This window comes from Saprolegnia diclina (assembly GCF_000281045.1).
Source record: "Saprolegnia diclina VS20 unplaced genomic scaffold supercont1.75, whole genome shotgun sequence".
In the NCBI taxonomy this organism is placed as follows: Eukaryota; Oomycota; class Saprolegniomycetes; order Saprolegniales; family Saprolegniaceae; genus Saprolegnia; species Saprolegnia diclina.
In genome coordinates, this window is record NW_008246142.1 from 165772 (window position 1) to 191237 (window position 25466).

The window sequence follows — 25466 nt, forward strand, 5'->3', positions numbered from 1 at the left end:
AAACTAGGAAGTATGTCCTAAATAGGACTATTTTTCTATACATTTAGGTAATATCCTTGTTATCGCCACACAGTTCACGTTCGCACCGGACGGCATCGTGGCAAGAGACACCCACGAGGGCACCCTCAACGCTGGGCACACTGGGCACAACTCATGGGCGCGCTGCAGGTAGTCGCATCATTCATCAACTTAACGCCTTGCTAGCACGAGAAAAAGACCCGCCCATGTATCCATTTTGACAGTTTTTTTCGATTGAGAGACATATTTGAAGCCAAATATGGTGTCTTCGACAGCTCGAATACGGACGCATCGGAAGCAAACTCGGTACTCGTTGCTTGTGTGGTGATGTGCGGCGCTCTTTCGTGCCCGAGAAAACGCAAGCGCCGAGTGACGTATCCGGATTACGATCATTTGGTTCATTTTTGTAAAAATGGACTGAGCGCCGCGGATCGCTGCATGGGTCTACATGCATATAGCACTAGGAACTTGACGTTTCACGGCGCACGAACATAGCTTATGTATAAACAAGCATTAATTGTATCGATAAGGCTTCTAAACGCGTGAAATAAGTTCCTACATGCTACTTATGTCAGCAAATAGAGTGAAAATGGCCTGGCCTCAGGTACACAAACATAAATATGTGGGTGACCGAGAGTCCGTCCCAAAACGAGACTTTGCACGCACTTCTAGCACATAGTCGTGGATGTGTGCGCAAAGTTTCGTTCCCAACAGAGCTCCCACACCCCATTTACGATGCCAAAGACAACATATACTATGATTTTGTACAAAATGAACTCGCAAACATGCGAATGGGGGTGACCGAGAGTTTGTCTTGGTTTTTATATGCCGACTGCGCCTGTTTTAAACATGTTTTAAACAGGCCTTGTGATGCCTGCGCAAATGAGAGCCTCATGCGTTTGAAACCCAAGAGCCAAGGCCGCGCTTTGACATTTCTACTAATGTACTCGACGAAAGAAGCCACACAAGAACCACCAAGTACACTAAATGTTTTGCTTATTATCGCAGTTTGCGCTGATTCCGAGCTACGGCTCGCAAACTGCGCTGCACGTTGCGTGAGTTACCGGCATTGCATGACCCATGCAGCCAAGCGTCGCGAGGTTTCGGGTTGGCGAACCGACTGCAGATCTACGTACCAATACAACGAAGCTTCTTGCGTCATCGTTCTCGACAAATGAGTCCTTCATCGAGTTGGCGCCCTTGGACTCCTATGCAGTCCATACGTATGAGAAAGAATGCAACTCGTACGGGGTAGACGCACCTGGGCATCTTCCAGAAGCTCGTCGACGCGAAGGAGAAGACGCAGGGCATGGCGTCTCATTTGCCCGGGCAGCCGGAACGCACCCAATGTGCTTGAGGCGGACGCAACGTCGACAAGCGTCCCCGATGCGAAAGACGACGTCGGTACGTCCAGCATTGACCGTGCAGACGAGGTGGTCGCGACCTTGTGTGCGCCGGCAATGCTGGGTGTCCCAATGTCGCTTTCGCAGCAGTAACGCTCGTCGACGTTGCGCCCGCACAGTGGAAACAACCTAGTCAAGACGCATAGCAATAAAACTGTACAAGGACAGTCACCGCGTCTTGAGTCCGAGCTCACGGCAATGACGTGCTTGACGCCGGCCGCCAGAAACGCCGGAGCTAGAACCTGCAATAGTTTCAGTCATAGATGTGCAAATGAACGTACATCGTCGTCGAGTGGCACGCCAGCAGGATGACGAGTCGAGGCTTGTCGGTCTTGAAGTACTTGACGACCTCTTGAGCATGGACAAGATCGCCCGCCATCTTGTGGTTTTCGAAAAGCAGGGCGCCTTCCTTGATCCCGTGCCCGGCAAAGTGGAGCACCGAGCAGCCCTCGAGCTCGACTTGCTGAAGGTTGGACCGCGTCGCCACGAGCGGGCGCACAGCGACAGCTACGGCAGACAGAACATGTCAATTTGGCAACACAGAGCGCATGTTGTACGGGCGGTCGTCGAGTGCTGGTACGATTGTTCGCCGTGCTACCATCAAGAATCATCAAACAACATGCAGACGACCCAACACGGACCTCGGCGTAAGAGGCGACGGCCAAGCCTTTCACGACGGCTTCGTTCTCGGCCTCGACATCCGCATGCTACAAATGTCGATCGTTGAGAGCTTTGTGTCGAGCCGCGCATATACATACACTGCATAGGACGAGGCCGCCTTTGGGCGCCATGACGAGGGACGGCGAGGCGTACATGAACGTCTAGACAAGCCCGATATGAAGAACACTCGCACGAAGTAGGTGCATACCACAAAGCGCCGCGTAGACCGTCTTGGCGCGCCTTCATGCTGCACTGTCGCCGGTGCGGGCGTCACCGGCGCTGCGGGTCGAGGCTGACGCGCTGGCGTCGAGGTTGTGCGAGATGGCGCCGCCACGGGCATGTGATGCGTCCTACGAGAATGTGCATGAGCTCCGAACGCGCATGGTCGTCGTACTTGATCTTCTTCGCCTTGGGTTCGCCAGCCTTCTCGAGGCGTGTCCGGTACGCTCGCCGCGCTTCTTGCAGCAGCGCCAAGATGCGACGAGCCTCGCCGGCACCGGACAGCTTGCTGATGACCTCGCACATCGCGGACGCGGCGACACGGTACGTGGTCTTGGAGTCCACGGATACGACCGTGACTTGGTCGTCGTTGAGCATCCACAGGTTGCGCTTGACCCGGAGCGAGTGGGCAGACGCGCCGCTGTCAAGACCGAGAGTCTCGCACATGTCGCCAACGTCGACGAGCTCGGTGGACGGCTTGATGAAGAAGGCCACCCAGTTCATGACCGTCTCCGTTGGCAGCTTGTCGTCCGTGAGCACGAAGCGTGCGAGGTCCTCGATCGTGGCCGACGGGTTAGCACTCAAGTAGCGCCCGACCTTGAGCGCCTGCGCCATGGCCACAGTCGCTGAGCTAAAGCAAAAGATGCCCGAAGGCACCTCGGACCCCTGGTCTTCAAGCCGACCCGACCTGTGAGCGTCGACGCAAGAGCGAACCTCACGTTTAATGTATCCTGGTTTGAGTATACTTCTCATTGGGTGCAGTCATTTCAAACACTAAAGTTGCGTCGATTCAGTCAATACCAACATCTCGCATTATCAATGCCCGCCCATATTCTTGCAGTCTAAAACAACGCATCCAAGCGCTGAACGCAAATGTTGCGATGATGGCTCTGATGTTCTTCACTGCAACGACTATACTATACTATAGTATGCGGTCCTTTCAGGGACCATGATATAATCCCAAGTGCGACATCATGGAGCTTTCTAGGTCTCTCTACGCCAAGCCCGTCCTCCTTTCTGGGGCACCACGGTCTTTCTCACTGACTAGACCTCCATTTCATCACAAACAGCTCGAGCTCCAAGCGGGTCACACCTTCGATTGCGCCGCTTCAAGCGGGTCACAGCTTCTAGGCTCAAGAACCCGCTGCTGTATGCGCGTCTTCAGTTCAAGTTGATCGCGACGACGCTGGAACGGGGCCGAAGGCGACACGACCTTGGCTCGGGTTGTCAACGCCAACACCCAGTCGATCGGTGCCGTATCTGCTCCGTCTCTACTCGGCACGCCCCTCGCTCGAGTCGTCAACGGCGGCTCGGGTTCTTGATCATGTCTCCGGTGGCGTTCAGCGGCAACCATCGCGGGACCGATGCAGCTCCTCGTTCTCTGATCTCCGCTTTTCTTGGCGCACTGGCAGTCGCACCACTAGTTGGTAGCACCACCTTTCGACAACCCGACGAGGTGAATACACGGCGGCTGCTGGACATGGATATTAGTTCTTTCTTTCTATACATGGTACTAGGACTATGAATGCCATCTACGCCGTCGCGTTCGGCGTCTCGGTGTTGAGGAGTGCGTCCTTGGACTTGGCCTCGGCCAGCTGCTTGCGCGGTGTCGAGAGGTCCCCTGTCGTCTCGGCGCTTGCCGATTGCGGTGCGTACGCCGGCGCCTCCCTACACACGCTCAACATATCACACCAATTTTCATTGCCACAGAGACGTACTGCCCTGTCGCGGCCCTGAACGTTTGGCGCAAGAACACGACTTCGTCCGATAAAAGCTGCTTCTCGCCCTCGAGCTTCTTGCATTGGACTTCGAGCTCCTCGTACGGCAGCTTGGCTAAACCAAGGGCGACACCTCTCAGAACCCAACGGGTAGTAGGGACCAACCTGTCGCGGTGCCGCCAAGGAGACTCACAATCATGGGGTTGGCCGTACTGATCGCGTCTTTTGGCGGGTCCAATATGTAGGGGTTGATGAAGAGCTGGAACTCGAGCCGGTGCGTCTGCAGGTACTGGACAAACTCGGCCGTGACGCACGGCACGTGGTGCACATGCGAGTAATTGAAGACGGGGTTGCGCGTGTTTTGCTCAACGCTTTCGGTTGTAAAGAGCTCGCCGAGAAACTCATACTGGACATAGGCCAAGTCCGTAATCATCGGCAGCCCCGTCGCGCCTTTGATCTCGAGCTTGTACGTCCACGACTTGCCGACCTATTGGCAAAGTAAGAAATGAGGACAATATTGTCGGTGGGTCGACGGACCAGATCCATGGGACCGTCAATGTCTTGAATGTTGTCCGGGTTGTGCTGCGCCTCGTCTTCCGCGCTCAGCGGCGTCCAAACGACCTCGAGCTTCCCGATCGTGTTGAAAGGCGGCACTGCGTTCTTGATGTTCATGCGACTAACTCATCTTATGAGCTAGATACAGAGAGGCGATGATGAACCTTTCGTCCGGATCCGTCTCGAGGTTGTACAAGAGATACTCTGGAAAGTTGGTCGCACTGCCGACCTAGTTAGTTCAATATACCGTAAGCAGGGAGCATTCGGCGGTAAATATACGTGGAACGAGTTGTCAAAGAGGAGTGTGATTGGATCGTGGCCCATGGGCGACGTGTACTCGCGGTTGTTGGCAATCGCGTTCTTGAGAAACGCAACTTCGTCTTTCAAGAGCGAGTACGCTTTCACAAACTCAAACACATCGAGCAAGATCGTCTCGTCGGTCTTGCTGTTGTGGACCTTGACCTTGACCTGCGGAATGCCTAGATACGCGCGCTCTATAAAAGACCACTCAATGCAACCAAATTGTACCTTGGCCATCACCGCCCGTGCCTTTGAGTGCCGTCTCAAAACTCAAAACATCGCGATTGAGCACATGCACGATTTGCTTGAGTTCGTTGATCTTGGGCAAAACGTCCCGCAGCTCTTGGTCGTTGACTTGTCGCGCGAGTCGCTCCTTCTCCTAACCGGTACAAATATCATTGTTAAAAGTCCTAAAAATCCTCAAAATTCAAGCAAAAACATGCCAACCTGCTGCTCGAGTTCTTGCAGCTTGCGCTCTTGCTCGGCGACCTCTTCTGGTGTTGCCGACGAGAGCGCTTCGGAACGCGCGGCTTGGGCTTGGGCCTTTTGTTCTTCCCACGCGGCCTTCTCGGCTTCAAACTGCAGTCGCTGCGCCTCCAGCGCTTGCATTGCCGCTTTATCTTGGCTCTGGAGCGCTTCCTGGAACTCGTGCGCCGCGTCGTCGGCCGTTGGGGGCTCTTTCGCCGGGTCCTCGCGGCCTACACACCGAAAATTGGACGTTAGGGCTAGGGTAGGGCAAGGGTACGCACCCGGGTAGCGGAAGAGCATGAGTTCGTTGCCAATCACGACGCGATCAAACGCCGCAAGCTCAACGCGCGCGCCTTTCTCGAGCTTTTTGCCATTGTGCATTGTGTCGCCGTTGCCACCGACGAGTGTGACCACGCTGCCCGTGTTGGCGCCGTCTTCGGCGAGCACGGGCGCAGATTTTTCAAAGCTGCAGTGGCCGTCGACGACCGAGAGCGACATGGGCTTGATGTCGCCTTTCGTGCCGACAATTGTTACCTAGCAAATTATGGACACATTGTCCACTTGGCTCTAGAGCCAACCATACCTCTTTCGTGAGCAGGTACATGAAGCGCTGCGACCGGTAGGCGTCGACGTCAAGGTTGATCAAGTACGGCAGCATCGTCTTCTCTTCAAAGAACGTGAGTGAAATCCCACGCTTCTCGTACTCCTCCTTCTGCCGCTGCATGGCCTCTTCTTGGGCCTTGGCCGCGGGCTTGGACCCGCTGTCGCCGCCATCGCTCGTCTCCCCCGAGAGCACACCTAGCGTTGTCTGCCGTGTTAGAAACTAATTCATAGATAATACAAGTACCTTCGAGTTCGCGTTGCTTTTGGGCGAGAAGGGCGCTGATCTTGTCGACTTGGTCGCTGCCACCGCCGCCGCCGCCCATTTTAGCCATCTTTTCGTTCTCAGCCTTGAGCATCGACACAAGGTTCTTCATCTCATCGAGCTCGGCCATGAGCTACGCGTAACAATATGCTGAGCTTTGTTTTGGCTGTCCGAAAGCGGCACCTTGCGTTCTGCGGGTGACGCGGCCGCAGATGCCTTCTTGGGCTGTAGCTTGATGACAGACGCATTCTTGGCAAAGCCGAGCGTCGAGAAGGTGTAGTTGAGGTACGTTACTTCGGGTCGGACTGCGCAAAAGAGGTAGGTGCTAATACAAGTGTCAATGTTTCAAGGTGGAGACTAGTGTCGTATGTGTACCGTGCTTGGAGCATCGTGTCCTTGAGGTACTTGCAGAGAAAGTACGAGTTGCAGCCAGGAATGCTCGCGCCCGGCTTGAGCGTCTTCTTCTGAACAGCCTCTAGATATGTACATAAAAATACCGTATATATACGATAAAATGGAGAAATACCCGCCATCTTCATGAAAAACTGGGCCATTTCCGTCAAACTCAAATTGATCTTCTTGCCTTGGTCCTGGAGCTCCTTGGATTTCGATGCATCCTGGTGCGGTCCGAGGTACTTCATCTCGATCGACCCGTCGTCAAACACGAGCTTTTGGTAATTCGCGTACACAATGTCCCCGGCAGGCTCGGTGCCGGCCAAGTCGCAGACATAGATGCGCCCGCGCTGCTTCATACCTTCGCGCTCCGGATCCGGCTTTTCGACTTCAAGCGTCATGATGCAATGCCCACGCGTCGACTGGTGGTTGAACTGCGTCGGTGCAATCGCCTTGCGCGAGTTGGCGCTCATAAATGTCTTGCGGAGATCGTTCCAGTCCTTGAGCACAACGCCCTAATTGGATAGTTGGATAGTTGGATACCATTGGATAGTAATGTCATGTGTACCTGGCACCACTCAATGTCCATAAAGCCATCCGGGTCCTTGCGCATGCCGTTCTTGTACTGCTGCTCTTGGGCCATCGGCGACATGAGGTCGCGGACCGTGTCGACGACATTTTGAAAGTACTTCATCGTGATCTTCCACCCGTCCTGCTTCTCCTTGAAGAGGTTGTACGCAAGCCGCGGAAAGATGCCCCACTACATGATCAGCATCTTCAGATCATCTTTCCGGTGGAAGGCTTCGTACGAGCGGATGCGGCTCTTCGTGCTTGAACCACGCTTCGGGAATGTCGACGGCGTCGGGCTAAAACCATGGCCATGAGCTTCGCAGCCTGTATAGCGAGCATACGCCAAAGACGGTAAACGTTTTGCCCGAACCGCTGAGGCCATAGGCGAACATGACGACCGCGTTGCCGCCCAAGAGGTCGTCCTTGATCTTGGCGCCGCACGCCTCGTACGCCATGGCCTGGTCCACGAGCAGCATGTTGTCGGCGGGCAGCGAGTCGCCCTTGACGTGGCGCTTGTAGCCATATGCGCTCCACCATGCCCAGCTAAAGCCAAACCTAGCGCACGATCGAATGGGCTTGGGCCGTGGCATGGCTTGTATGAGGTGTACCGCGTCGTCGAGTACGTCGAGTTGATGAGCTCGACCTCGCCTTCCTCGTCACCCTTCTGTGTCATGACGACGCCAAGCGTGTCATCGATCGTGAACGGCCGGCACCGGATGCACACCTTGATGCTCACGCTCATGCTGGTGCAATCTCGCAGATGCGATCTTTCGCTGCGGCGACGCTTGAGATCGCGTGCCACAAGCGGATCTTCGAGACAAAAAGAGGGTCCATTCTCCTTCATAACACTATATTTTGCGCCACGGCTATCGATCAATTGCTAGAGGTTTAGGAGCTATACAGTCGCCGGACCAAGAATCCGTGGCGTGTATCAACATTGCGCAGGCCAATGAATGGGATATATATCTACAAGGTACTCTGGTAGATGAGCTTGTGGCGTAGCGAACCGCCTATTCGTGCCAGTTCCAATATAACTGCAGTATTAGCTTCAAATGGCGACACATTTTGGAATTCTCATCGAGTGCCCATATACCGGTACTAGTACCGGTACAATGCAATGAAAGCTTGTGCTTCGTCTTGGGCTTCCTCTCTGATACTGAAGCGCAAAATTGCTCGTTGTCCTGTCCGAGAGCGCCGACAGAAGACGGTGGACGTGCTGGTAGAGGCGACGATATCATACACTAATTACGGACGAAAAAAAGTTGCCGCGCGGGCAATCCATTGTGAGAGGTTTTGAGTTTTCAAACTCGGCTTTTTGAATTTTGAAGCCCAGCTGGGTCGACCAGTGAGTGATTCGCTGCCGCGGGATGGACGTCCGAGTCGCAGGTAGACGCTTCGCGCATGATGGCCGGCAGCTCATGGAGGAGCATGCGTACCTAGAGAAGGAGAACCGGAAGCTCAAGAAGACCCTCAAGCGCAAGACCCCCGGCGTCGAGATGCCATCCATCGACGTGTCCAACCAAGCCTCGTCCCCGCGCAAGCTCCCGGCGCAGACCTCGTGCTTCATCGCGTCCGACTTCCGCCATGTGCCCCAGCTCGACTTTGGGTCAATCGAGATTGGCCAGACAAGGACGCTACCGCTCGGCTTCCTCAACCCGAGCGACCATGGCGTCGCCCATATCGTCGTCGAGGACGTGCTACCCAAGGCTCTTGGCTCCGAGTTCTACGTCCATGCGCACGAGGCGATTGTCGTCCCGATGCAGTCTTCCGCGACGATCGACGTGGTGTTTACGCCGACTAAGCCCGGCCGCGTCCACGCCAAGCTCCACGTGCGGCTGAACAAGCGCTTCAAACTCTTTTGTACGCTCACCGCCACCGCTACAGGAACCGCGCTTGCATCCTCGTCATCCTCGTCCTCGTCTGCCAAGCGCGCCAAGGTAACATCGACGTCCTCCTCATTGGCCGCATCGTACGCGTCGACGTCGTCGACGATCTTGCGCAAGGCAGGCAAGCCCGAGACGTCGACGAGCCAGCTCTGGAAGAAGCGGCGCATTGTCTTTGACGACCAATGGATCCCCAAGCAGGAAGAAGGCTTTCAAAAGTGGCTCAACTTTACGCTCCTCGGCGCGCACTTTGCCGAGATCAAGGACGAGACGCCGCTTACGACCGACCGGTACTACCAGCTGCGGCTGCTCGCGATCCGCCGCCTCGAGTCCAAGATCCGACAGGCAGCCCATGCCGTGTACAACCATAGCCACACGGACCACGTCCTGTACCGTCTCCAGCGGGAAATCACGGCCAAGCGGCTCACAATCCGAGCCGACCGCCCGCTGCATGTGGACGTCGGTCTGCAGAACGAGCTCATGACGCTTCTCAACCATTACCACCCGCTGTGGCTCACGCTTGGACTCGAAGTCGTGCTCGGCCTTCGCATCGTCGAGTCGCTCGGCGAGCTCATCCACCCGACCTCGTCATCGTCGCACATGCCGCTCTTTCTACGTCGGCTCATCGCCGAGCGCATCACGAACGACCCGGTGTTGGCGCTCAAGCACCCGTCGCTGCATTTGGGCGTCAACCGGTCCGAGGCGTACTTGGCCAAGCTCCGCGTCCATACGCTTGTCAAGTGCTTCATGCTCGTCTACTTCCTCGACAAGGCGCATGCGCAGCGGCACGTCGACCACATTGCGCTGCCGTGTCTCTTCCGGCCGTCAAGCACCATCAAGAGCTCCAAGCAGATTTTGTACGATTTTTGCCAAAAGTTTCTGAGCCAAGAAGGCAACGTACTCCGCCATCTTGGCAATCTCGAGTACACGGTCGCATACGAGCAAAGCGTCCTTGAAGAGATGGACATGCAGGTCGAGAACCTCGCCATGGACCTCCGCGACGGCGTTCGACTGGTGCGCTTGCTCGAGACGCTCGTGCCCGGGACGGTCTTGAGCCCGCAGCTGCGCTTGCCGGCCGTGTCGCGGCTCCAAAAGGTCCACAACGTCAAGGTCGCGCTGTCGTTTTTGGAAGAGCACTGCCAATTGCAGCTCAACGCGGTCGAGTCGAGCTGCGCCGTGACCAACTACCAGCCTACGACGATTGGGCCCAAGGACATTGTCGACGGCCACCGTGAAAAGACGCTTGCTCTCCTCTGGAAGGTACCCTTTCTCTTCCTCTTATACTAGAGTCCTGTTTCCTCATGATAAACTATAGCTCATTAGCCATTTCAAGATCTCACACGTCGTCGACGTCGCCTTGGTCGCTGCCGAGATTGACCGCGTCAAGCGCCGGTGGTCGGGTCTCGCCGCGCAAGTCTATGCAACGATCCACGACGGCGATATCGACGAAAACAACCGGTCGATTCCCCAGTTGCTGCTCGAGTGGTGCCGCGTCGTGTGTGCCAACTACCACCTCGCGATCCACAACTTTACGGCGTCGTTTGCCGATGGGAAAGCGCTCTGCCTCATGGTGCATTACTACCATCCGCGGGTACGAGTTCTATCCATGTATGCAGTTGGAGTATAACCCTTGTGATCTTAGCTGCTCGAAAAGTCCGACATGCACTGGACGACAAGCGACCGAAGCGACAAGGACCGCATTGGCCACGATGAGTTCGAAGCGCTTTTGTCGCAAGAGCGCGCCAACTTTGCGCTCGTGAACGCCAAAGTCAAGCTCCTCGGCCAAGTTCCCGTCCTCGTGCCCGAGTTTGACTCGAACAATTTGCCCGAAGAGAAGATCATCATGACGTTCGTCGCGTATCTGCATTCGCGGCTCCTTGGCGCGAGCAAAGAGATCCACGCGGCGTTTACGCTCCAGGTACAACGACGTTGCTAGATGCACGAGGTATTGATCCTGATGTAGCATTGGTGGGTGCCTCGCTTTCGCCGTTTGCGCCGGGCCAAGCGCGACCACGCGGCGCGCGTCATCCAGCGCTTTTGGTACACGACGTCGCACAACCGGTTTGCGATCCGCTGTGTGCAGCGCCTCCTTTACTTGGCGCGGAAGCTCCAGGCGTTTGGTCGCATGGTGGTCTGCCGGTCCCGGTATCTCCGCCACCGTGCCCAAATGGCTGCGAGAAGCCCCGTCCGGGTGCCAATCATAGCTCGGGAGCTCTCGCCGGTCGTCGTGGCGTCACCTGTTCGTGTGCCGCCGGTGCCTGTCGTCGCATCGCAGGCCCCTGTTTCGGTGCCACGGTCCACAGTGGTCTATGCGCCGTTGTCGCCGACGCTGACCGCAGTGCGCGCGCCACGGTCACCGGTCGTCGCAGTGTATGCACCTCGGCCTCGATCGCCACCCATGGCCGTTATTGCCCCGCCGTCGCCTCCTGTAGCGGTCGTGGCCCCGCCGTCGCCTCCTGTAGCGGTCGTGACCCCGCCGTCGCCGCCCCGCTGGGACGAAGACGAAGCAACGCCAGAAGGTATCGAGGTGGACAACAACTACGACTTTGATGCGGCCGCAGCGTGCATTCAACGGGCCGTCCGCGCGTGGCTCGCCGACATTCGTGCGTCCCAAGCCGCCTTTCGCCGCGCGATGGAGCAAGCGCAGAGCGCGGTCCGTCTCCAGCAATGGTGGCGCGCGTATCGCCGTGTCTCGTTCACCAAGGCGCTTTGGCACCGAATGACCTTCCACCTGCGCTCGTTGCGCGACGCGGCGGCCGTGACACTGCAGCGCGCGGTCCGGCGCCGCCAGACGCAAGCGTTCTGGTACGCCCTGGTCTACTACGCGCGTCTCCAGCGTCGCCAAGTGGCCGCGGCGACCCGAATCCAGCGCTGGCTCCGCACCAAGAGCACGCAGAAGGTGCAGCATTTATGGTCGACCATGGTCGTGCTCTTGCGACAAAAGGAACAAGCAGCGGCGACGCGGCTCCAGCGCTGGTGCCGACGCCGTTTCGAGATGGCCGCCTTGTACCGGATCCAGGCGACGTGGTATGCGCTCGCCAACGCGCTTCTCGAACAGCAGCACGACGCAGCCACGACGCTGCAATTGTGGTATCGCAAAGCCATGCTGCTCCACGTGCGCAAGCAGCGCTGGGTCGATGTCATCCTCGCCGCCCATTACCAGCGCTGCAACCACGCCGCGGTAGTCATTCAAACGACGTGGCGCCATGCCAAGCGCCGGGCCAATGTCGCTGTGTGGCATAATCTCGTCAGCCACGTGCTCGAACGCCACCGCCACGAGCTCTGGGACGCCTACACGTCTGCGGCTGCGACGCGGCTCCAGCGCGCCTTTCGACGATATCGGGCGGTATGCGTGCGCTCTCGCTGGACCGCGCTTGCCGTTGCCGCCAAGCATGCGCAGGAAACGACGTCCGTGGCCGCAGCCGTGCGTCTCCAGACGTGGTGGCGCCACTACGCGCACACGTGGGCCCACAAAAAGTGGTGGCTCGACGCGGTCGCCGTGCTCACGTACCACGACCACGCTGCGCGCGTCATCCAAGAGGCGTGGTACAAGGCGTGTCGGCGTTCGCAGGTCCGCGACTGGTTTCTCAATGTCATTGCAGCCGTCCGGGAGCTCCAAACGACCGACGCCGCCGCAATCGTTGTCCAGCGCGCTTGGCGCAAGACGGTGTTGCGTGCCGCGTGGCACACCTTGGTCGCCGATGTCTATCGTGCCAACCAGGCTGCGCTTCTTGTGCAAACCGCGTGGCGCACGTCGCAGCGCCAGTACCTCGTGCGGGTGTGGTGGACCGACACGATCACGAGTCTCCGTGCCCAGCGCGGCGCGCGCGAGAGAGAAGCGGCGACGACGCTCCAGGCCATGTGGCGCGAGTACAAGCGCCGAACGATCCTCCGTTCGTGGTGGACGCACATCATTACACTGCTGTACGAGCAACGCGACGCTATGGTTGTGCAGAGGCAGCACGAGACCAAGCTAATGCAGCACCAAGCTGCCAAGACGCTCCAAACGTGGTGGCTGGAGGTTCAGCGCCGGTCGCGCGTCCGGGCCTACTGGACCCAGCTCGTGCTCGTGCTCGAGGAGCAGCGCGACGGTGCCGCGTACACGCTTCAGTCGTGGTGGCGTACGCTGCAGTCCAACCGCCGGCTCAAGACGATGCAAGATGAGTGGCACTCGCTCGCTGTGTGTCTCTCGATCCAGCAACAAGATGCGCAGAGTCTCTCGGCCACGCGTATCCAGGACTTTGTGCGGCGCTACCAAAGCCTCCAGTTTCTCAAAAACTGGTGGCTCGGCCTCATCGAGCACGTCCAGTACCGCGAGTCGGCGGCGCGCATCATCCAGGCGTGGTGGGCCCACGCACGCATGCGCAAGCAGCAGCCCAAGCCGCGCCGGATCTCGATGCACCGCGTCCTCCCGAGCGAGGCGATTCTCAAGCTCCAGGCGTGGTGGCGCGGCACGCTCGTCCGTCGCCAGTACGACCGGCTCTCGCCCGTGACGGCCGTGCGTCATCGCCTCGACGCGGCCAAGACGTCGGCCAACGTCGTCGCCGCGGCGCTCCGCGATCAAAAGCCGCTGTTTGTACAAGAAGAGAAGATCAAGCTACGCCTTCGGCTCAAGCGCGCGCTTGCGATTCTACACACGTCGCCGCGCCTTCAAGACATGCTCCACGCGGTGCATACGCTCGAAATGTGCACGCGCCTCAGTCGCGAGTGCTGCGTCGAATGTCTCTTGCATCAAGTGCCCCGGCTGCTGTACGCAGCGATCCGCAAGTGCAACCGGAGCCGGCCGCAGCTCGAGCTGCTCCACCAGCTATTGCAGGTGGTACTGAACCTCTGTTTGCACCAGCAAGGCCGGTTCCACGCGGCCAACATTGCGATCGCCGAGGACGTCGAGGGCCACGCAATGAGCTGCGAGCTCTGGATCGACCTCATGCAAATGCACCGCGACTCGGCCGTGCTCTTTACGCTCAACGCGCGTCTCCTCAAGTACGCGCTCATGTGTCTCGTGCGCGACAACGTCGAGTTTGACGGCCGCCAGCACACGCTCTTGAGCGAAGCCCACCGCCGGCTCTCGCTGCTCCACGCGCTCTTTGCAAAGCGTGCGCGGACCAAGAGCATTGTCGACAAGCAGATAGCGCACAAGAACAAGGAGCTCCCGGGCCAGTTGCACCCGACGCGCGCCATCTCAATTTTGCAAACGCTCCTCGCGCTCCTCCCGGCATCGGCGCATTAGCTCAGACCACCAACGACTATCTATTAGCAAACAGAATATGATCTTTACGTGTCCAAGCACTGCAATCAATACCGCCACGACTACGTACAGCGCAGATGCTGGCACGACTGAGATGAGTGAGCCTTGCCCTTTCGTCTAAGCTGTAGTTTCTGGCTTCGTGATGGCGTCGGAAGAGGCTGGGCAGCTGTGCCAAGCGTCGAAGCGATCGAGGGCCAATGAAGGGTCAACGTACGCGGTCGTCGCACAACTCAGCAGTGTCAAGGATGCCCAAGTGCTGACTGGGCAACCGACGAGCCTGCCCGTGGCGACGGAGTGGCCAGTGGCGGAAGGCCATACTTGGGTGCGGCCTGCGGAGACATGCAGTAGCGACATGTCAAGTGATGGCGACGCGGTCGACGGCGGCAAGAGGGGCGAGGCGAATGCTGCGTGGGACACGAGACAACACACAGGGTCAAGGAGGTCGTGGTATTCAAAAACGCGGGTACGACAAGGGCGGACGCGGACGAAACGAAATCGCTTATATAAGTACGTAGCCAGCTATTCGTCCTCATCTACAGAAGGTCAGCGACGCGAAGGAGCTTGCCGCGGCGCGCCGACGAGTTACCTACTCAAAAGCGGCGTCTTCTCGTTCGTGACGCCTTCGACGCGCTCGCTCATCTGCAGATGCTCGTACGCCGAGCTGCCATTGTCGGTCTTGCGGGCCTCGACAAAGTAGACGGCAATCGACGCCGCAAACACGCCGGCGTACACGATGGCTACATCCAAGGGCATGAGCTCATTCGACTCGCAACGCAATGGCGCATCTACCAGTGTTGTACACGGGGCCGGCCGTCACGTCCTTCCCGAGGCTCTTGATGTACTGCGGCTGGCTCTGCATGAGGAAGCCGAGGAGCCCGAGGAAGATGACACCAAAGGCCGAGAGCATCGAGCAGCACAACGCGCAGCTTTGCTTGGACATGGCGTCGGTCGAATTGCAGAATGGCAAGCTACGGAGCGGCGCAATACAATGCGACTTTCGACCCTTTTCATACAAATCGTACGATAATAAAATAAAACGACACAAGAAAGTGAGGACGCCACCGCCGTATCCGGAGGGAGAGGCCCAACGCCGTCAACTGGATTTTTATTACTTGCCATTTGTATTTAAATTAAATCCCGCGACCGCACCGTGTCTGTGGCCCGCCGACGCCCGTATCCGGACTGCTCCAGACGACTTGAAGTTGATCATGTGATCGCAAGCTTGGATATCACAGCCGCCACGATCCTCGACTCGTGCACAGTCTCAAGACAATGGTACGACGATACCATGGGCAGACGCAGTATATTTTTGACACAGGCGATGAGCAACGTGGCGCAAAGAGCCCCGCGGTGCGAGGAACGTCGCCAACGTAGGACCAAGCCGACCAAGATGTCCGGATTGTCCACCGGGTCGATCGTTGTAAGCGCGCGCGCCACAAGGCGGGACAAGGCGGGACAAGGCGGGACCAGGTCGCGTATGCGTCAAGCAACGTGGCGCAGCGGTGTAGAGTGCAATCGAGCCCGAGGTGCCGATGACTCCACGACCAACGTTGGCGCCGTTCATTCAGACGCTCATCGAGATGCTGCAGTCGCATGCGCCGTGCCTCCATTGGAACGAAGATGGCAAGTCCTTTGACATTCTCGACATTGATGTTTTCTCGACATCGGTGCTCCCGCGCTTCTTCCGCCACAGCAAGTTTACGAGCTTCCAGCGCCAGCTCAACTACTTTAGCTTCCGGAAGCAGTCCCGGCGACAGTCGAGCGTGTGCACGTACGCCCACGAGTCGCTCTCGCTACGAGAGCCCGCGCAGGCGCTGCAGATCGTCCGCAAGACAGTCAAGGAGCGCAGCTACAAGGCCAAGCAGCCCGACGAAGCCAAAGCCAAAGGTGTGCTGGCCTACACGGAGGCGTCGATGGCGTATTCGCAGGCATGGCTCAAACCGCCGCCTCCCAAGCTCACTGACATGGCCATGGACATGACACCACTTGCGTTTGCGTACAACAGCGAGGCCGACGTGGGTACGATCGAGGCCCGCATGCCCCTTCTCGACGACGAGATGACAAGTTGGCTCTTGACGCAGTTTGAAGACCAGATCTAGGAACGTGCGTTGACGGTGGATGAATACATAACGTGTGCTGCATTAATCAGTCGCCTTACGCTTACATACGGTCGAGGCATTCGAATTGGACGATGCTGTTGCCGCGGATGACGACCATGCCGAGCTTGTTGGCCTCGGTCGTCGAGACCTCCTCGATGGCCTCTTCCAGCGTGATGTTCATGAACTGGTCGAAGCCGCGCAGGACGCCCGAGACCTTGCGGCTGCCATTGAGCTTGATGCAGAGCGTCTTATCCATGTACTTCTTGAGATCCGGGCCCGTGTTCTTGCTCATGCTTCCTGGTCACTCGCTGCTTCGCACACTCCACCACTCACAACGCGAGCGTTCGAAATTCCCCTTTTTCCGATTTTAAACCAATCCGACCGCAGGATTATTTTGACCAATCCGAACGAGGTATATCTCAGTTTAAAACATACTTCGTTTTAAACAAGTCACCTGTTCCAAAACAACATGAGCTTGATGGTGCTAGCCCACTCGTCCCCACATGTACTTGTATACAATCCAAATCAAAGGGACACGAGAGGTAAAATTCAATCCACATGGGGCACTCTTGTCACTGGAACAATATTGCAACGGAATGCAACGCGCACCAAGCACCAAATTGCTGTTTCAAACACTATGGGCTGTATAAAACCAGAAATGGTGTTTCATACCGCTAGAATCACGCCACATTGCAGATCCAGACCAGCCAGCCAACATGCCCAGCGAGATCCGCCGCCTCCACGTCGAAGGCCGCTACAGCGAGGTCGTCGTGCACAACGGGACCGTGTACCTCTCGGGTCAGCTGGCCGACGACCTCGACGGCGACATTGCCGCGCAGACCACCGAGACGCTCGCGAGCATCGACCAATTCCTCGCCGACGCGGGCACGGACAAGTCGCGCATCCTCTCGGTGACCATCTACCTCAAGGACATGGCTGATTACGCCGGTATGAACGCGGTCTGGGACGCGTGGGTCGTCAAGGGCGCGACGCCGGCCCGCGCCACGGTGCAGTCGGCGCTGTACGACCCCAAGGTGCTCGTCGAGATGTCGGTCATCGCGGCGCTCTAATGCAGTACGAGGAGTTATTGCTTTTGTATTCGATTTCTACAGACAAATCACTCTTACTGGCGCCGTCGACATCACTTGAACGCCCTCTCAACTGCAATCTCGTGCTTGTTTGAGTGCATATCGCGTTGAAGTGGAGGAGCGAATGCACAATAGCTTTCGAAAGACTCAAGAACATCGGGCTGAGCAATACTGGTACCGTTCGACACGTCTACGAGTGCCAAGCACCGAAAGCGAGACGCGACGGACGATACACTCCACGGCAGACGCTGGCGGCGAACCTCGCAGTTGCGACCTGTTGGTCACGTGTCTTTCTGTACGCAGTTGGTTCTTGCTTCACTTTGGTCCAATGGAAAGACCGATGAAATCCCGAGACAATCAAATCAAAAGCAATAACTCCTCGTACTGCATTAGAGCGCCGCGATGACCGACATCTCGACGAGCACCTTGGGGTCGTACAGCGCCGACTGCACCGTGGCGCGGGCCGGCGTCGCGCCCTTGACGACCCACGCGTCCCAGACCGCGTTCATACCGGCGTAATCAGCCATGTCCTTGAGGTAGATGGTCACCGAGAGGATGCGCGACTTATCCGTGCCCGCGTCGGCGAGGAATTGGTCGATGCTCGCGAGCGTCTCGGTGGTCTGCGCGGCAACGTCGCCGTCGAGGTCGTCGGCCAGCTGACCCGAGAGGTACACGGTCCCGTTGTACACGACGACCTCGCTGTAGCGGCCTTCGACGTGGAGGCGGCGGATCTCGCGCTTCGTGCTAAAGGCCATCGGCAGCTGCACCGTGCGCGGCTTCATGTGTACAGCGCTGGCACGGACACACGGTCGCAGCGCGCGTCGCGCACCGCCGGTAACGAGAGGCTTGATCCACCTTGCCGCAGCAACGAACGCCATTGTTTTGGTGTGGTGGCAGCTATTGGTGGCACATATTAGATTATTCGTGGCTTTTGCCACAAATAAAAACAAAAGATCGGGCGTCTCCATTTGGTGCCATGATCGTCATGGGGTAGTAAACCGATTAGTTGACACAGCGTCTCTCGTGCATGGCTGTCTTGGCATCCGCCGAGTGCAAGGGTATCGACGAGCCTCACAGAATGCTCGGTTGTTGCTGCAGAACAAGCCCAAACCCCTGTCGCTCCACTACCATTAGCGGTAGTATCACGGACGAGCCTGGCTCTCAACGTTGTATGAAGAGGCGGGAAGGTTAGCGCCATACCAGAACCAATAGCCCTCATGTGCTGCCATTATGAATGGACCTTACAATGGTCTCGTGATGCCGATCCAGTGCTGTGGAGCTGTGCTGTGGGGTGTCGGTGCGAACTGATTCAGTGACGTTCGTCGGACCGTACCCATGGCTGTCGTCTTTCGCGATCAGATCTCTGAACGTCCCTCCTGCCGCCAGAGCTTGCCGCCAGCCCGTCCCTGCCCCCGCGTGCGCTGCATGCTATCATGAACACGCCCACTTCTTCTTCCCTGCTGACGACAAGTTCAAGTGGGTTGAGATCTGAGTGCGCAATCGACCAGCTGGCGGCGCCGCACCAACTTCAACTTGGATCTTAGGGTTTCGATTTCCGTGGTCAGTTTTCCTTTGACATGATGAGGATGATGATGGTATCCAACGGCCGGCAAACGATGCGCACGGTGCGCGGATTTGCCTCATTGGCGCTACCCGCGCTGCCGTCGACGCCGACGCCGGCCTTCCCCGGCGAAGCCGCCTCGGCGCACATGGCGACGTCGTACCCTGGCCCCCGCTCGATCGCGCTTGGCCGCGAGATGCAGTCGATGCAGCAAGCGGCGGCCGTCCAGTTCTTTGTCGACTATACCGCGAGCAAGGGCAACTACATCGTGGACGTTGACGGCAACCGGTACCTCGATGTCTATGCACAGATCGCGTCGCTCCCGATTGGATACAACCACCCACGCATCCACGCAGCGATCCAGGACCCCAAGAATCTCGCGATTTTAAGCCAGCGGCCGTGCCTCGGGATCCTTCCGCCGGCCGACTGGGCCAACATGCTCGAGACAACGCTCGCTAAGATGCAGCCGCCCGGCCTGTCCGAGATAGCGACGCTCATGTGCGGCTCGTGCGCGAACGAGAACGCATTCAAGGCCGTCTTCATCTGGTACCAAACCAAGGCGCGCGGTGCGACAGATACATTCGCCTCTGTATGCAAAGAGGCTCATCGAAGGCGATATTGTAGGCGGACCGCCAACCGAGCTAGACTTGCAGTCCAGCATGCGCAACGCGGCGCCGGGCTCTCCCGCGCTCTCGATCTTGTCGTTTGCAGGCGGCTTCCATGGCCGCCTCCTCGGGTGTCTCTCGGCCACACACTCCAAGGCCATTCACAAGGTGGACATCCCCGCCATGGACTGGCCCGTCGCGCCGTTCCCAAAGCTCACGTACCCGCTGGCCGACCACGCAGATGCCAACGCCCAAGAGGAGGCAAAGTGCCTCGACTACGTCGACGCGCTCTTGACGCAGCACAACGTCAAGAAGACAGCGTCGTCCGAGGTGGCAGGCATGATCGTCGAGCCAATCCAAGCTGAAGGCGGCGACAACCATGCGAGTCCGGCCTTTTTCCGCCAGCTGCGCGAGGTACAAAACTATCAGTGTATCAATGTATCAGGTGGCACTGATGGCATCACAAGATTGCAGCCCGGCACGGTGTCGCATTTATCGTGGACGAAGTGCAAACGGGCGGCGGCAGCACGGGCAAGTTCTGGGCGCACGAGCACTGGGCGCTCGCGAGGCCGCCGGACGTGGTGACGTTCAGCAAGAAGATGCAGACGGGTGGGTACTACGCCAAGCCCGAGTTTCGCCCGCAAGAGACGTACCGCATCTTCAACACATGGATGGGCGACCCGGCCAAGATGCTTCAGCTTCAAGCCTTTGTCGATGCGGTCGACGAGGATCACTTGCTCGAGAACACACGCATCGCCGGTGAGTACCTCCAGAACGGCCTGCACCAGCTCGCGGCCCAGTACCCGAGCGTCCTCAGCAACGTGCGCGGTGTCGGCACGTACGTGGCCGTGGACTTTGCGTCGCCGGCGCAGCGCGACCTCGCGGTGACACGCCTCCGCGGCGTCGGGCTCCAATCGGGCGGCTGCGGCGACCGGTCTCTGCGCTTCCGACCCGCGCTGGTCTTTCAGCCCCAGCACGCCCGCGAGGCGCTCGAGCTCATCGACCACGTCTGCAACGGGCTCAAGTAATTCAAGTGCGTACCTTACTGACAAATATATACTGTGTGTTCCTTGTTTACTGACGGCTTGATGAAGCCAACCTTTGAGGGTGACAAGAGCGAGGGCCTGTAGTCGCCGTTGGGAGATCGCCCGAGGCCATCGGTGGGCTCACAGGGTATGCTGCCGCGACGACAGACAATAGGCTCGGGCGGTCGGCCAAGGTTGGGCCACGTGAGCTCCGTGTACCTCTGATATCGCTGGTGCTGGCGCTCGACACGATACGCACGCGCTGGTGGATCTCCCGGACCTTCTGTGGTTTCCTCGGGCAGCGCCTTTTTGCATCTATGAGGAATGCCTGCAGCAGACTCTCCGCCAACGCTGACCGCTCGAGTGCGACCAAGCCGGCTTCCTATCCACCTCCTCGCCGTCGCCGGATCATGCGTGTCGCTGCGTCGTCCTTGCCCATGGGCTGTGGAGGTTGGAGCAGCAGTGACGCCATGGCCACGCAGTCTATGTTGTCCATGCACTTGTGGCTGCGTTGTCGACGTTATGCATCACGTGTTCAGTAGAATTACGGGGATTACATAGCGCTTACTTGAGCGACGCAATGAGCGCCTTGAGCTTGTCCTTGTCGGCGCCCGTGAGCGCTTCAACCTTGACGCCGTTGCGCCAGAACTGGAAGGTGGGCATCGCGCTCACGCCGAGCGCCTCCGAAAGCTCGTCGCTCTCGTCGACGTCGACCTGGAAGAAGGTGGCGTCCGGCGTCTCGTCGGCGTACCGGTGGAAGATCGGCTTGATGTACTGGCAGGGCGGGCACCACGAGGCCGTAAAGTCGATGACGATGAGGCGGTCCTTGTACTTGTCCTGGGCGATCTCGGCCTGGAAGGCGGCTTCGCTCGCAAAGTGCTTGTTCTCGACGGCCATGCTGCTGCGGCTGGTGGAAATAAATTCGAAATGAGCGGCCTCAGGCGCAATTATAATAAAATAAGAGCAACTCCCTTCAATTAAATACCGTGAACTCGCGGCCGTTCGGGAACATTGCCATGGTTTGGATTGGTTCACACAAATAGAGTTTCGACCAATCACAGTGCTAGTACATGCAATCCGGCGTCCCGTTCCCACGTCGCAGTCCAATAAAAGACGCGGGGGTATGGAAGGAAAGCGCGAGCGGGAGCGATCGTCAGTGAAGGAGGTTCGAGAAGGTTTTAGGAAGTAAATCATTCTAGTAGTAGCAACGCATACTGATATTTCGAGTGTGCATCAGCCTTTGGACCAAGCGATTATCAAAATGGCGGGAACGCCATCTAAAAATAGATTCTCGACATGAGTGACGCTATTTGAGGTGTGAAAAGTTACTTTTGAAACGTGAAAAGCTGCTTTTTAAAGCGTTGGGTGCCATGAGCGTTCTGTCGGTTCGTGCTGTTTAGGTCGCTCACTACAACGGTCGCGCCCCTTCTGGAGTCGGTTTTTGCCGCGGTTGAAGTCGGCGCACGACGAGTGGGCCTTTCGGAGGGTCCCATGGAGAGTCCTCGACACCATAGCTTCGGACATTGTCGCTAGTATGATGGCTACAGTAGCCAGCGCCACGGCCATCTACCTCGATAACAAGCGCGATGGAGGGCAGAGCCGCAACTATACCTGTATGCTGAGCGCGTTTCGCGTAAGCTTGGTCTTGAGGAAAGTTGGAAAGTTTGCAAACGTGGACTCGCACTCTTTTTCTTTCCTTCTCGCTGGGCTTAGCGACTTGTCTCGCCCATCCGCAGGTGCTTCTTGCCTCGGATGGGGCATCTCGACGCACTCTAGGATGCTCTTTCGACGTTTAGATTTGGAGAAATCTGCGTAGCCCCTGGAGGTCGTCGTCGAGAGATATCATCGACTGCGGCGGGTAAAGCTCAAAGATAGCTACATCCACGCCCAGTTCGGCTGTCCAAACACTCCGTCAAGCACGCTGCTGCATTCGTTGTCCTCTTCATACTGGAGTAACATGTGTAAAAAGACCAACGATAGAGTGCTAACGCGATGCTCGTTGAGCGGTCATTGACGCCACAAGTGAACTGGAGCTGGTAGCATCAAGCGCTCGGCTTGCTCGTGGCCGTATCACCGTGCCAGAAACTCTGGCATGCATATATCACCTTTGTGGCACAGTACCAGTACTTAGTGCGCGTAGATATCGAGCTCTTTTGAGGCTTCGGATATCGAGCTCTTTTGAGGCTTCGGATGTGCAAGGCGGGGCTGTTAAGAGCCAGCGTATCGGGCTCGCCAAGTTGCTAAGTCGCTTATCTTTATTTCACATTGCTATGCGCGTCGAAGTGGCGCACGGGCGGCTCCCGAACGGGCAAGGATAGATCGGTCGGCTCGTCTCTGCAATGTCCAACCACGCTGACTACAGTGCGAGCGGTAGTCCGGTTACGCAGGCATATCCATTCGTGCAGGCGGGCCAAAGACATCGCCACAGTCTCGTTTGCGGTGTTGTGATCGAGAGACACGAACTAGGACGGCTTGACATAGCTCTAGAAATTCAAACATTCTATTGCCATCACTGTCTCTTGCCCAGAAGGTGTGCTTTTTTCATCCTGGATGCTCAGCCACAAGCGCATTCTGAACAGGGCCCATGACACAGAAACAGCAAGCAGCACGGTAATATACATGCGACTCGCACAGACGATGCGTGGTGTCTCGCTCGCCACTTCTGCCCCCCATGGGTTGTCGTGGGTATTAGAATATGGAAAAAGGCAATAGTGTTGTCGCCTACTTTTCCCATGGCATTTGAATATGCTAGTAGCAGTCTTATCTCTTTTGGACGTGTGCACTATCATGTATGGTCCACGTCGACGAGAGTTTCGCTGTGCTTGGGGACTACGGTCCTGGACGTGCGGACCAGGCCCAAAAAGACATGTCGTATGACATATCGTGAATCCAGTGTGGGCACATGTATCACGATCGTGACAAGGCAAAGATTCGACGCTTCCAAACGTCAATTTCGATCATTTGGATGTGGCGTGAACCCTTTTAGCGAGCGCATACGGACGGCTATTAGCTCTTGACGGCTCTAGGACTTTCAGGCGCTTGGGTCTACATCTCGCAACGACCAGCAGACTTGCGATGCACAACGCAGTGCAGACTGCACGCGTAGGGTCGTTGCAGCGCACGCAGAGCAGCGAGCGCGTACAGACATTGTCCCATCCAAGAGCCTGTACAGAGACAACGAGTCGCAGCCGCAAAATCAAGCAAAGCGCAGAGAGGCGACGCGAGGAGCCGCGTCGCATCGAATCTCAATCGACATGTCCCAAATGGCGGTGTTGCATAACATCGACGTCGCATCCTTTGCACGTGGGCCAGGCCCGGCCGAAACGAGGCGAGCAATCTCCAACGCACAATTCAATTTGCTTTCCAGCAGCATCACCACCACTACACCACCATCATGGGCATTCACATGCAGTCGCTCCACTCGGAATCTGCATTCCGCAACGAGCTCACGCAAGCCAAGTACAAGGATCACTTGGTCGTTGTCGACTTTAGCGCCGCGGGCTGCCCGCCGTGCCAGTCGATGAAGCCGATCGTGGACGACTTGGCCCACAGCCTTGGCAGCGAGGTCGAGTTTCTCGAGATTGACGTGCACGACAGCGTCGAAGTCGCTCAAGCGCTCGGTATTGACGTCGTGCCGGTCTTCCAGTTCTGGCGCAACGGCCGCCGCGTCGATACGATGGTCGGCGCCAACCCCGCGCCCTTGAAAGAACTCGTCGCGGCCCTGAAATAATCGGCTTTTCTAATTAATAACGTCATAATGTTTGTATTCCACAAGATTTTCGTGACGTTATTGGTGCATTGTCCAGAAGGAGCCGCCCGCAAGTTTCGCATAACGTTACTAGTGGGCACGACAGCAAAAGGTGAGGTGTGCGGTTATCTGTTCTCAATATCGTCTTTCCTGATGGTCGCTTGTTTGTGCTAGGTACTCGCCAGGCCGTCTTGATGTGTGCCGCTCAAGTTGTCGGATCTCCAGCGAGTCAACTGTGCTTCTAAAGGATTTTTATCGGTAAATGCTAGACAAGTTTTTAATTGATGGGTAATTACGATGTCGAGATTTGAGGGACTTTACTTGTGCTGATGGAGCAGCCGCTTGAGACCCGTGGGGTCGGCGCCCGTCATCGTATCAATCTTCTTGCCGTTGCGATAGAACTGGAACGTCGGCATCGCTCGGATACCGACGGCCGCCGACAGCTCGTCGCTCTCGTCGACGTCGACTTCGATGAACGCTGCTTCCGGGAGGTCCTTGGCAAAGTCACGGAAGATGGGTTTGATGTACTGGCACGGTGGGCACCACACGGCGCTAAAGTCGACAACGACCAAGCGGTCCTTGTACTTGTCGAGGGTGATCTCGTCGCGGAAGGCGGCTTCGGAAGAAAAGTGGAGCTCTTGGACCGACGACATGGTGGCGATGGTTGAAATTGAAAAATGAGGCGTTGTGGGACTCGTCTTTTGGTCTACAACGGGGAACGTCAGAGATCGGCACCATGAAGTCGGGAACCATGCGTCACAAGCTCAAGAGACTTCGGACAAGGCCTGATTCAAGTGCTAGGAGTGGGCTGTTGTGGACTGGAGTGATCAAAAACGATGTGGTCAGGTGTTTCACATGAGCTCTGGACTTCGTGCGAATCGGCGGAAGATTTTGCAAACCCTCAAAATGAGCGATGATTGGTCCATCGTGTCTGCGACTCCAGACTTGAGTTCTTCGGAATGCGTGTCACATGGTAGAGACGAATTTGACTTGTGTACAAGATGACAAGTTCCGATTCGTGGCACATTGCGTCGAAAACA

General features: G+C 57.3%; 13 protein-coding genes across 17 annotated transcripts in view; 6 read left to right on the plus strand and 7 right to left on the minus strand.

Annotated features, from left to right (window-relative positions):
- Nucleotides 1-1591: 1591 nt before the first annotated feature.
- Nucleotides 1592-3041, minus strand: SDRG_14650. 2 transcript variants are annotated; one of them, XM_008620795.1, is made up of 8 exons: nt 2958-3041; nt 2476-2906; nt 2290-2431; nt 2180-2242; nt 2063-2128; nt 1979-2015; nt 1703-1928; nt 1592-1663 (listed from the first exon to the last, which is right to left on the minus strand). In XM_008620795.1, the coding sequence occupies exons 2-8, from the start codon at nt 2802-2804 to the stop codon at nt 1657-1659; spliced, it is 870 nt and encodes a 289-aa protein (XP_008619017.1). In that variant the 5' UTR covers nt 2805-2906; nt 2958-3041; the 3' UTR covers nt 1592-1656. The 2 variants fall into 2 exon arrangements, with proteins under 2 accessions (XP_008619017.1, XP_008619016.1); XM_008620794.1 differs by having other exon boundaries at nt 1643-1928; nt 2476-3041.
- Nucleotides 3042-3763: 722 nt separating this feature from the next.
- Nucleotides 3764-7965, minus strand: SDRG_14651 (hypothetical protein). Its single transcript, XM_008620796.1, has 18 exons — nt 7778-7965; nt 7511-7724; nt 7409-7465; nt 7168-7359; nt 6733-7114; nt 6582-6681; nt 6390-6531; nt 6189-6339; nt 5925-6139; nt 5623-5875; nt 5321-5571; nt 5102-5252; nt 4853-5052; nt 4738-4802; nt 4556-4694; nt 4184-4505; nt 4019-4133; nt 3764-3968 (listed from the first exon to the last, which is right to left on the minus strand). The coding sequence occupies exons 1-18, from the start codon at nt 7909-7911 to the stop codon at nt 3833-3835; spliced, it is 3219 nt and encodes a 1072-aa protein (XP_008619018.1). The 5' UTR covers nt 7912-7965; the 3' UTR covers nt 3764-3832.
- Nucleotides 7966-8487: 522 nt separating this feature from the next.
- SDRG_14652 (hypothetical protein) lies at nt 8488-14342 on the plus strand. Its single transcript, XM_008620797.1, has 5 exons — nt 8488-8555; nt 8610-10312; nt 10368-10643; nt 10695-10970; nt 11016-14342. The coding sequence occupies exons 1-5, from the start codon at nt 8537-8539 to the stop codon at nt 14280-14282; spliced, it is 5541 nt and encodes a 1846-aa protein (XP_008619019.1). The 5' UTR covers nt 8488-8536; the 3' UTR covers nt 14283-14342.
- On the minus strand, nt 14289-15310 carry SDRG_14653. 2 transcript variants are annotated; one of them, XM_008620798.1, is made up of 3 exons: nt 15090-15240; nt 14891-15037; nt 14756-14833 (listed from the first exon to the last, which is right to left on the minus strand). In XM_008620798.1, exons 1-3 carry the CDS (start codon nt 15238-15240, stop codon nt 14820-14822), a joined length of 312 nt encoding a protein of 103 aa, XP_008619020.1. In that variant the 3' UTR covers nt 14756-14819. The 2 variants fall into 2 exon arrangements, with proteins under 2 accessions (XP_008619021.1, XP_008619020.1); XM_008620799.1 differs by having other exon boundaries at nt 14289-15037; nt 15090-15310.
- A 185-nt stretch (nt 15311-15495) lies between these two features.
- SDRG_14654 (hypothetical protein) lies at nt 15496-16445 on the plus strand. The gene is made up of 2 exons (XM_008620800.1): nt 15496-15575; nt 15619-16445. Exon 2 carries the CDS (start codon nt 15833-15835, stop codon nt 16397-16399), a length of 567 nt encoding a protein of 188 aa, XP_008619022.1. The 5' UTR covers nt 15496-15575; nt 15619-15832; the 3' UTR covers nt 16400-16445.
- A 15-nt stretch (nt 16446-16460) lies between these two features.
- Nucleotides 16461-16691, minus strand: SDRG_14655 (small nuclear ribonucleoprotein G; the record flags this gene model as incomplete). Its single annotated transcript, XM_008620801.1, has 1 exon — nt 16461-16691. One exon carries the CDS (start codon nt 16689-16691, stop codon nt 16461-16463), a length of 231 nt encoding a protein of 76 aa, XP_008619023.1.
- Nucleotides 16692-17082: 391 nt separating this feature from the next.
- Nucleotides 17083-17589, plus strand: SDRG_14656 (hypothetical protein). Its single transcript, XM_008620802.1, has one exon. It carries the CDS (start codon nt 17116-17118, stop codon nt 17467-17469), a length of 354 nt encoding a protein of 117 aa, XP_008619024.1. The 5' UTR covers nt 17083-17115; the 3' UTR covers nt 17470-17589.
- A 244-nt stretch (nt 17590-17833) lies between these two features.
- On the minus strand, nt 17834-18407 carry SDRG_14657 (hypothetical protein). The gene has a single exon (XM_008620803.1). It carries the CDS (start codon nt 18363-18365, stop codon nt 17877-17879), a length of 489 nt encoding a protein of 162 aa, XP_008619025.1. The 5' UTR covers nt 18366-18407; the 3' UTR covers nt 17834-17876.
- Nucleotides 18408-19053: 646 nt separating this feature from the next.
- SDRG_14658 (4-aminobutyrate aminotransferase) lies at nt 19054-20731 on the plus strand. The gene is made up of 3 exons (XM_008620804.1): nt 19054-19614; nt 19673-20067; nt 20121-20731. The coding sequence occupies exons 1-3, from the start codon at nt 19065-19067 to the stop codon at nt 20679-20681; spliced, it is 1506 nt and encodes a 501-aa protein (XP_008619026.1). The 5' UTR covers nt 19054-19064; the 3' UTR covers nt 20682-20731.
- A 511-nt stretch (nt 20732-21242) lies between these two features.
- On the minus strand, nt 21243-21575 carry SDRG_14659 (hypothetical protein; the record flags this gene model as incomplete). The annotated part of the gene is made up of 1 exon (XM_008620805.1): nt 21243-21575. One exon carries the CDS (start codon nt 21573-21575, stop codon nt 21243-21245), a length of 333 nt encoding a protein of 110 aa, XP_008619027.1.
- Nucleotides 21576-24072: 2497 nt separating this feature from the next.
- On the plus strand, nt 24073-24408 carry SDRG_14660 (hypothetical protein; the record flags this gene model as incomplete). The annotated part of the gene is made up of 1 exon (XM_008620806.1): nt 24073-24408. One exon carries the CDS (start codon nt 24073-24075, stop codon nt 24406-24408), a length of 336 nt encoding a protein of 111 aa, XP_008619028.1.
- A 271-nt stretch (nt 24409-24679) lies between these two features.
- On the minus strand, nt 24680-25273 carry SDRG_14661 (hypothetical protein). Of its 3 annotated transcripts, none has more exons than XM_008620809.1 (2): nt 25200-25273; nt 24680-25132 (listed from the first exon to the last, which is right to left on the minus strand). In XM_008620809.1, exon 2 carries the CDS (start codon nt 25077-25079, stop codon nt 24744-24746), a length of 336 nt encoding a protein of 111 aa, XP_008619031.1. In that variant the 5' UTR covers nt 25080-25132; nt 25200-25273; the 3' UTR covers nt 24680-24743. The 3 variants fall into 3 exon arrangements, with proteins under 3 accessions (XP_008619031.1, XP_008619030.1, XP_008619029.1); XM_008620808.1 differs by having other exon boundaries at nt 25187-25273; XM_008620807.1 differs by having other exon boundaries at nt 25182-25273.
- Nucleotides 25274-25385: 112 nt separating this feature from the next.
- SDRG_14662 (hypothetical protein) overlaps nt 25386-25466 on the plus strand; it is a gene marked incomplete at its 5' end in the record, with an annotated part of 466 nt that continues 385 nt past the window's right edge. Inside the window, one exon of the mRNA XM_008620810.1 lies at nt 25386-25399. Coding sequence (XP_008619032.1) covers nt 25386-25399 — 14 coding nt within the window. The remainder of the gene's footprint in view (nt 25400-25466) is intronic.

What these genes read in the sequence shown, in the direction of transcription:
- SDRG_14654 (XM_008620800.1), top strand. Translation starts at nt 15,833, where the DNA reads ATGACTCCACGACCAACGTTGGCGCCGTTCATTCAGACGCTCATCGAG.
- SDRG_14650 (XM_008620794.1), bottom strand. Translation starts at nt 2,915, where the DNA reads ATGGCGCAGGCGCTCAAGGTCGGGCGCTACTTGAGTGCTAACCCGTCG. An exon ending in GCGGCCTCGTCCTATGCAGT is followed by an intron (nt 2,129 to 2,179) that starts GTATGTATATGC and finishes CGACATTTGTAG; the next exon opens with CATGCGGATGTCGAGGCCGA. An exon ending in CCGTCGCCTCTTACGCCGAG is followed by an intron (nt 2,016 to 2,062) that starts GTCCGTGTTGGG and finishes TCTTGATGGTAG; the next exon opens with CACGGCGAACAATCGTACCA.
- SDRG_14661 (XM_008620809.1), bottom strand. Translation starts at nt 25,079, where the DNA reads ATGTCGTCGGTCCAAGAGCTCCACTTTTCTTCCGAAGCCGCCTTCCGC.
- SDRG_14656 (XM_008620802.1), top strand. Translation starts at nt 17,116, where the DNA reads ATGCCCAGCGAGATCCGCCGCCTCCACGTCGAAGGCCGCTACAGCGAG.
- SDRG_14652 (XM_008620797.1), top strand. An exon ending in CGCTTGCTCTCCTCTGGAAG is followed by an intron (nt 10,313 to 10,367) that starts GTACCCTTTCTC and finishes GATAAACTATAG; the next exon opens with CTCATTAGCCATTTCAAGAT. An exon ending in TGCATTACTACCATCCGCGG is followed by an intron (nt 10,644 to 10,694) that starts GTACGAGTTCTA and finishes TTGTGATCTTAG; the next exon opens with CTGCTCGAAAAGTCCGACAT.
- SDRG_14653 (XM_008620798.1), bottom strand. Translation starts at nt 15,240, where the DNA reads ATGTCCAAGCAAAGCTGCGCGTTGTGCTGCTCGATGCTCTCGGCCTTT. An exon ending in CGGCCCCGTGTACAACACTG is followed by an intron (nt 15,038 to 15,089) that starts GTAGATGCGCCA and finishes CCTTGGATGTAG; the next exon opens with CCATCGTGTACGCCGGCGTG.
- SDRG_14651 (XM_008620796.1), bottom strand. Translation starts at nt 7,911, where the DNA reads ATGAGCGTGAGCATCAAGGTGTGCATCCGGTGCCGGCCGTTCACGATC. An exon ending in ACGAAGAGCCGCATCCGCTC is followed by an intron (nt 7,360 to 7,408) that starts GTACGAAGCCTT and finishes CTGATCATGTAG; the next exon opens with TGGGGCATCTTTCCGCGGCT. An exon ending in CGTCACCCGCAGAACGCAAG is followed by an intron (nt 6,340 to 6,389) that starts GTGCCGCTTTCG and finishes TGTTACGCGTAG; the next exon opens with CTCATGGCCGAGCTCGATGA.
- SDRG_14657 (XM_008620803.1), bottom strand. Translation starts at nt 18,365, where the DNA reads ATGGCGTTCGTTGCTGCGGCAAGGTGGATCAAGCCTCTCGTTACCGGC.
- SDRG_14658 (XM_008620804.1), top strand. Translation starts at nt 19,065, where the DNA reads ATGATGAGGATGATGATGGTATCCAACGGCCGGCAAACGATGCGCACG. An exon ending in GTACCAAACCAAGGCGCGCG is followed by an intron (nt 19,615 to 19,672) that starts GTGCGACAGATA and finishes GCGATATTGTAG; the next exon opens with GCGGACCGCCAACCGAGCTA. An exon ending in TTTTCCGCCAGCTGCGCGAG is followed by an intron (nt 20,068 to 20,120) that starts GTACAAAACTAT and finishes TGGCATCACAAG; the next exon opens with ATTGCAGCCCGGCACGGTGT.